This window comes from Sprattus sprattus, assembly GCF_963457725.1.
Source record: "Sprattus sprattus genome assembly, chromosome: 15".
NCBI lineage: Eukaryota > Metazoa > Chordata > Actinopteri > Clupeiformes > Clupeidae > Sprattus > Sprattus sprattus.
The window spans coordinates 22,773,519-22,781,580 of NC_137913.1; the positions used below are offsets into that span (position 1 = coordinate 22,773,519).

General features: G+C 38.5%; 1 protein-coding gene across 1 annotated transcript; it reads left to right on the top strand.

Moving 5' to 3' along the window:
* The first annotated feature begins 1,982 nt into the window (after positions 1 to 1,982).
* Positions 1,983 to 7,899, top strand: cdk7 (cyclin-dependent kinase 7). Its single transcript, XM_080852500.1, has 12 exons — positions 1,983 to 2,057; positions 2,550 to 2,609; positions 2,840 to 2,873; positions 3,100 to 3,167; positions 3,404 to 3,472; positions 4,789 to 4,899; positions 5,762 to 5,880; positions 6,008 to 6,107; positions 6,298 to 6,384; positions 6,752 to 6,901; positions 7,210 to 7,354; positions 7,635 to 7,899. Exons 1-12 carry the CDS (start codon positions 1,992 to 1,994, stop codon positions 7,661 to 7,663), a joined length of 1,038 nt encoding a protein of 345 aa, XP_080708626.1. The 5' UTR covers positions 1,983 to 1,991; the 3' UTR covers positions 7,664 to 7,899.
* The last annotated feature ends 163 nt before the right edge of the window (positions 7,900 to 8,062 follow it).

The window sequence follows — 8,062 nt, forward strand, 5'->3', positions numbered from 1 at the left end:
AAGAGCAGTAACTGCATGCTCTTCATGATATACTGTAGGTTAATAATAAAGTAGGGTTAAGGTTAAGGGGTGTTGATTAGCTAATTTAAATTAGTAAAATAACAGTGTGGGTCTGCTTGATCCAGAGGGGAAAGAATGCATCTCCAGACTCCACCTTTTCCGAAGTGTTTTTATCTTTTGCGAAGTTGGGAGATGGGAGTCTGAAGATGTTTACATGAGCTGAAAAGTAAGAGGTTGCCATCTTACCTACCATTTATCACTACATGAGTTGCAGAGCTCAAACATGAGCACAAAAGATGTGACCGACTGTGGTGTGTATTAAGATTATTGTAAAACTGCTCATTTAGATAATTAACCAGAGTTATGATACTGTATTTTGTTAATGAACAGAGGTTACTGGTTAACTTCTGCCGCCAAGTTTTTCTTTTAGTCATACAACTGTGTCTTTTTCTGTCTAGGAAAAAAATGAGTAGCCTAACCAGAGTCTTTTCAGAAATGACAGATAGGCTAACACCAACAATATCTTGTCACTCAATGTTCAAGTGAACTCAAAAGACCTTGAATTTTCGTCATGTCAGCAACTTTACAAGTATTGGTATGAGGGAAAAAGAGTAAGAAGGGGGACTATGTGACTTCACCTATGTCAGTCAGTAATTCCAGATTTAATTTGTAAAAAAGACACCCATCAAAAACAAAGCACTTCTTCCATATCTCCCACTTAAAAAACTATTAAAGTACTTCTTAAGTCATGTCCTACTGACATTGCATCATATGATATTATATCACATATTTATCTTTATCAATATCATACATTACCTTGAATGCAATGCTGTGTAATATAAATTATGAATATCTTTGTTATGTTATATCACATCAGTTTATTAATTATATAGTCTCTCTCTTTCTCTCTAATATTTATGAGTCATTCATATAGCCTACATGGGACTTTTTACTGAAATGTCCACTTCTGGAATGGCAAGATGTCTGAAATTGTAAAACGTAGACCACGTTATTACATAACTCATTGGCTGTATGAACACACATACATTCCAGTATACATATAATCGCAATATAGGCCTAACAAAAAATAAAATAAAAATGTTATTACTTTGACAGCACTGTTTGGTCAGCATACCATTCATTTATCTGCATTGAGTCCAGTACCCACTGACGAGATGAACAAAACGTACTCCTCTCTTCATTCAAGGAGGTCATTTCAGCCTAACAAATTTCATTTCATTCAATTTTATTTATATAGCACCATAACAATACAATTGCCTCTAGGCGCTTTACAGAGCCCAGAGCCTGAACCACCTTCGTGCAAGCACAATGGCTACAGGGCCAGGGGCAAGAAAAAAAAACTCCCTGTTAGGCAGGAAGAAACCTTAAGCAGAACCACGGCACATGGGGGGACCCATCTGCTTGAGGTCGGCCGGGTGGAGAAAGGAAGGGGGGGAAGGGGGAGGGTTGTGTGGCAGAATGGGAAGGAAACAACAGCATTTGGTCGATGTAGGCCTACGTATTACAGACATCCGGTGGTAAATACATGACACAGGCAAGACCAGCTTAGTGGGTATACACTGCTCATAGGGTTACTGTTACAGTGGTAAGGGATGTAGGGACAGAGAAACATCTCAGTGGTGGCAATAATGTATATTGTATATAAATGCTAGCATAAGGTATGGGGTAGAGTAAGTGTACCGCAATGCGTTGGCGGTGGGTGCAATTGGCCGAGGGTTTCTACAGGTAGACCATGTGGAGAGACTACAGCAGCGTCCCATGGCGGAGATTAGGAGGGAAAGAAAGAAAGAAAGAAAGAAAGAAAAGAAACAACTTGAATTACCTTTAGCACCACTAGATGATGCTATTGTTCAAGAAACACTTATTTTCTTTTTTCTTTGAACCGGAAGTCATTCTGAATGACCTTTTAATAATCAGGAAGTTAATTTCAAATAGGCAGCCTATACATGTCTATGGTTTAAAGTACGAACATGGCGTTGGACGTGAAGTCAAGATCCAAGCGTTATGAAAAACTGGCTTTTCTTGGAGAGGGACAGGTATTACAAGTCACTATTGCACATATTCAAAGTCCAAAGCATTTAGTGTATTTGAACTTGATTCCTTGTCTCATTCTTCCTGTCGCTAGTGTTAGCACTATCAGGATGCCTTCCTGGAGACAACAGTGAAGTTATCAATGAACCAAGATAGTAGGCTACTGTTGCTATGTTAGCTGTAGTCTACTTGGATCGCTAGATTAAAGATGACAGGTTATTAGATGTAAATCATGAAACCGTTTACCCTGCTTACCACGTACTTACAGAACAGGGGGTTTATAGTTGGGAAATTAACAGCTATTTTAGGAATTCATCTAGAAATTAAGTTTCTTATTTGTTCGTTAAGTTTTAAATGACGTGTTGCTTGTTAAAGTTTATGACTAGTTTTGTCTCCAGTTGGATTACCTGGCTGGGATTTGGATAGTTTTACATTCCTATTGGATTAGTGCGGAGGAAAACTTGATATGTTTGTTTCTGTCTGTGTTTTTGTTATAGTTTGCCACGGTTTACAAAGCCAGAGATAAAACAACAAATTCTATAGTGGCAATCAAAAAGGTAAGGTTATCTGTACCCAGAAAAAAAGCCTATTCTTAACGTAAAGCTTGGTTCTTTTTGTAGAATGATTTGCTTCAAAGTAACTTCTGACAGTAATGTTTCGACTTAATGTCACTGAATAAAGATCCATTGTTCTTATTTGTATGCTCCAAACTCCAATCTTACACCAACATCAAGCAATACATCTGGAAAATGTGAAGCTTGTCCCTTTGTGTGTATTTTCCTTCTAGATCAAAGTTGGGCACAGAACAGAAGCAAAGGATGGTATGAAAACCCCAGACACCATTAGCATTACTGACCTTGTTTGCATATTCAGATCAAGTAGTTGACAGTCCATAAATGTCTGTAGACTTGCTATACATGTCAGATTTGTTGCATTCTCAACAACTTACTTTTCGTTCCTGTGTCTGTAGGGATGTACAGTAGGCTATTGCGTAGTCTGTACGGACGTGAGACCCTTGCCTTATTCTTGAATCATGTTTTGTTTCAGGCATTAACCGGACAGCTCTTCGAGAGATTAAATTGTTGCAGGAGCTGAGTCATCAAAACATTATAGGTGTATGTGAGAATTTATACCAGACATTTCCACTCCATTTTGAGATTACAGCATATTCTTAAAATCTGCATTTAATGATGATGTTTAAATGCTGCTGTTTTTACTTTTAAGAATGAAATTGTGGAGTGATTAATTAGTAATTTTGGCAATATATCATTTTGATTTTTGTGTTCCCCTCAATGCTCTTTGGCATTTCAAAAGGCAAGAGGTGTGATTTCTTTGCTCTTGATTCCCACAGCTATTAGATGCATTTGGACACAAGTCTAACATCAGTTTGGTGTTTGATTACATGGAAACAGATCTTGAGGTAGGAGATTGTAATTTCCGCACTACATGCATAATTGTAAGTGCTGGTGGGATGCCCTGATGTGAAGGGTATGTGTCTGATGCACTGGTATATATCATGTGTCTATTTTCAGGTTAATGGGATTATGTGTAATTGAATTCCGGTTGTAAATGGTAGATTATACAGTTTGAAATGTACCTTTGAGTTGTACAATATGCAACTAAGTGCAGCCCAAATTAGACCACACATTCCAAAACATGTACTTGTCTCCTTTTAAGTCTTCCTCTTATTCTTAGTATCACATGAAGATCAAGCAGAAATTACAGTATTGTAAATAGCCCTTATAATATCCCCATGTTCCACTGAAATTGAGATTTGATAGATAGATGGATACTTTATCCCAAGGGAAATTCAGAAAAACTAGGATTAGGATTATTCAATTATTTAGGAAAACTAGGACATAATTAAGGTTAATTTACATTTCCTCTACATTTGCCCATGTGTATGTCCTGATCTGGAGCATCAGAGACAGCACTTATAGTGAGGAAGCATGTTGTGCTTCAGATAATGACCACTTCAGAGAAGGTACTGTAGCTGTATGTTTTATCTCATGTAACTCAGTGGGGTACCAACAGGCTACACTCCCTGGATCTGGGCAGGGGTAACCGATTAAAACCAGTTAGGGTACGTTATGAGCAGATCCCCTAGGGGGAAAATGCAGGAAGGCACTTAGGAAAATGATACCACTTCCATAAATGGCCTAGACTGTAATGCCATTATCTAATCAGGTGATGTATTCTTTTTTTAAGAAACAATTCAATCTTATTTGATCTCATGTGCTGCATTACTGAAAACCTGTTTTGTGTTAGGTTTGAGGATTAAGTGATCCATTACTCATCAAATTGTTTACATGGAAATCCACTCCAACTGACGTTTCCCTTTCGGAGTCAGCCAGCCGGCTCTCAATAAATGCGTTTTGGATGCCATTATTTCAAACCGCTTGTAATGCAATCATAATGTGCCTCATAATAGGTTTGAGGTTACCAAAACAAGTTGATAAAACTTGAATGTGTGGTTTTAATGTTTTTATTGCTTTATAAGAACTGGATGTTCTTTGAGTTATACCATTCTGTTGAGTATTAGGTGTTGTCACTTAGGTAGGGAGAATGTGATGAAGTAATGGGAAATGTAGTTTTTATGTCTTTTGTATTCTTTAATAGCATCATAATGCTATATACTGAGGTGTCTGTTGACGCGTCTGTGTATTCTGTAACCTTAGCACCTTAGGACAATATATTGAGAAGTGTATTGTTTTTTATCGTTTTTCTTTTTAACAGGTGATCATAAAAGACACTAGCCTTGTATTAACCCCGGCCAACATTAAAGCCTACATACTGATGACGCTTCAGGGACTGGAGTACATGCACCATCACTGGATCTTACACAGGGTAAGATGTCGTCATAGGATGCACTGTAGGGTGCAGTGTAGTGAGGAGATGCATTGTAGGGTGCAGTATAGTGATGGGATGCGTTGTAGGGTGCTTAAATACTATACTCCCTGGAACTTCAACACTTCCACTCTATGTGTGCTTATATAAGAAAAGAAAAAAACATTATTGGTTTTGGTGGATTATTGTTGAAGTCCAAGTTTTAAAGAGGTATTATACGAAGGTAACTGCTTCTTCTCAGAATAGGTGGTGGGTCAGTATCCTGGTTCATTCAAAAGTCCTGTGTTTAGGTAGCTTTTTAAGTTTTATGAGTAATACTAGCCTCTTTGTTAGTCATTACTTATAGGATTCAACCATGATTATCAGCAGAGAATGAGTTGTACTGTATTTCTTTAAGTGAGAATTGGAACAAGTTGCTATTCACGTTCAAAAGCAGAACAAAGTGGCATTTAAAAGGTCTTTTCAGTTGCCTTTGACGTAGAGGAACAACAAAGAGGATATTCTCCATGTGATGGTGGTGGTGGTGGTGGGTGAGGGGAATTTGGAAATCTGACTGGTAAACCTGATAAAAGATGTTCAGTAGATGTATTTTGTCATTGTTAAAGTATCCGTACAAGGATATGGCTCATTGTTGTTATTGACAGACATTGCAGATAGATACCTATAATATTTACCGGTGTATACAAGATAAAGGGGATATGTATTCTCACCTGAAGAAGGGAATTGACAACAGGCCTCAGAATCACATAAAAAAGACACCATGTAGTTTACTTAACATATGCTTGTGTGTGGCTTATTATGTATGTATTGTTTGAATGTATGTATTGTTTGAATCCTGTTTTTCTCATTTGGTTTTAAATAGGATTTAAAGCCAAATAACTTGTTGCTTGATGAAAATGGGGTCCTGAAGCTCGCTGACTTTGGGTTGGCAAAAGCTTTCGGAAGTCCAAACAGGGTCTACACACATCAAGTTGTCACACGGTACTGTATCTTTTTAGTCTATTCCCCCAGACACTGACTTTGTTGTGTATTATACATTTCTATTAAGTGGTAATGTTATTTTGGGGGGAACAATCATACATTTTTTAACATTCTCCTTTTGTTTCAGGTGGTACCGTGCTCCTGAGCTTCTCTTTGGTGCCAGGATGTATGGTGTAGGTGTGGATATGTGGGCCGTGGGCTGTATACTCGCTGAGTTGCTTCTCAGGGTAAGATCACAGTATATGGGGTCATGTTTCCAAAGTGGCATACTAAGCGTTTCCCAGCCCTTGGTGAGCCATGGGAATTGAAGTCATGACCTTGGTGTTGCACATTGCAACCCTTATCTATTGAGATACAGGAAAGATTTTAGACTTTACTTTTTAAAAATGTACGTTCTCTCTTCATTCTTGCCTTCAGTTGCCATTCTTGGCAGGAGACTCTGACCTAGATCAACTGACAAAAATATTTGAAGCATTGGGAACACCAACAGAAGAAACGTGGCCGGTAAGTTTTTATTTACAGCAGTTGGCTAGCTAAACATGTACACTGGGCAATAAGCAAAGGAAAAGAGGAATTCCAATAATTTACATACACCACAAACACTCTTGACTGGTGTTTTGAGTCTACCAAAGATAGCATACCAGTTTTTTTTGCGAGTTTGTTTTGTGTTTGACAACAACAAGGACTATACCAAGGACCTTATGTATGAGCTTTGTTTACATGTATATATTCAAAATACTATTAACAATGAATATGTGGTCTATAAAGCTATAAGAAGTATATAAGGTCATTTACCCTTTTTGAGTTAACTTCAGTACAGTTTTCCATCATTGTACGCTAATCATGCCTTTGTGTTTGTCTGCTTTTAAAGGGGATGACCAACCTCCCTGACTATGTGTCATTTAAGCTATTCCCTGGAACTCCCCTTGAGCATATATTCAGCGCAGCAGGAGATGACCTTCTGGAGCTACTGCAGGGATTATTCACCTTTAACCCTTCTACCCGGCTCACAGCGACACAGGTCAGTATCCCACTGGCCAGGCTTGACATGCAATGATTCTAAGCATTCCTTGCTAATGCCACAAAGTGGCAAGTAACCTCCATAATCCATGTAAAATGTAAGGAATGGTTTCCCAGTGCAGAGGCCTTGTAAAATTCTGGAGGGATAATAAACAAAGCACCTCAGGCTGATAAACAGGTGTTTATCGGCACTGGTAAATTGTCCCCTATATTTTTCCTGCTTTGCCCAATCCAGTTGAAATGTCAGTAACCTCGTGCCCAGAGATAAACAGGAACACTCACTCCCATCCCTCTGTTTGGTCCATGCAGTCTCTAAAGATGAGGTATTTCAGTAACAGGCCGGGACCAACCCCAGGACCTCTGCTTCCACGGCCAAATTGCTCAACAGAAGCCCTCAAGGAGAAGGAGAACCTCGTTATTGGGACTAAAAGGAAACGTGATGCCATATCTGAGGGTTAGTTTACCATTTGTATCACTGCTGTTTTGCAACTTTGTTTGAGGCTGTAACATCACTTTGTGAGATATTTAAGGTGGCATTACGGGAGAAATATACCGCTATTGCTATTTTGCATTGAGCATTAAGCATGTTGTCCAACTGCCTTGTGCATTTTGTCGAGAAGACTTAGTGAACTGCTAATTCTTGATGAAAATCTGTCGAACAAGGCAGTCGAGTCATACAGTGGTGTGTATTTTGAACCTTGCATAATTACTCTGACTTCACTGTTTTATTTCAGGGACTGTGTCCAAGAAATTGGTATTTTGAGTGAGACTTTTTACTATCTGAGGCGGAGGTTCATTACATTTCTGCGATTATGTTCCATGGTTTGGTCAGGAATTAAGGAACCTCAACACAAAGGTTTGATGACTGAGCCTGCTAAAAAAGAATGTGTTCCTCTGCTGGAACGGAATAGTGGCATGTATTTTTGTTTTTCAATGTAATTATTTTATTTTTGAAGATGTTTTGTATGTGCTCTGCATAATTAAATTATGATGAATTTGTCTGGTGTGTTGTTGAGTATTCATTTTACATCTCAAATCTCAAATTTGGCGTATCATTAAATGAATGGCGCCCTGTTATGGAAAAAAAGGGGGGGGGGGGGGGTCCGGTCAAATCACTTACACACTTACAATTTATCTGAAACACAATGAATATACATGCGCT

What these genes read in the sequence shown, in the direction of transcription:
- cdk7 (XM_080852500.1), top strand. Translation starts at nt 1,992, where the DNA reads ATGGCGTTGGACGTGAAGTCAAGATCCAAGCGTTATGAAAAACTGGCT. An exon ending in CTATAGTGGCAATCAAAAAG is followed by an intron (nt 2,610 to 2,839) that starts GTAAGGTTATCT and finishes TTTTCCTTCTAG; the next exon opens with ATCAAAGTTGGGCACAGAAC. An exon ending in ACACATCAAGTTGTCACACG is followed by an intron (nt 5,881 to 6,007) that starts GTACTGTATCTT and finishes CTTTTGTTTCAG; the next exon opens with GTGGTACCGTGCTCCTGAGC.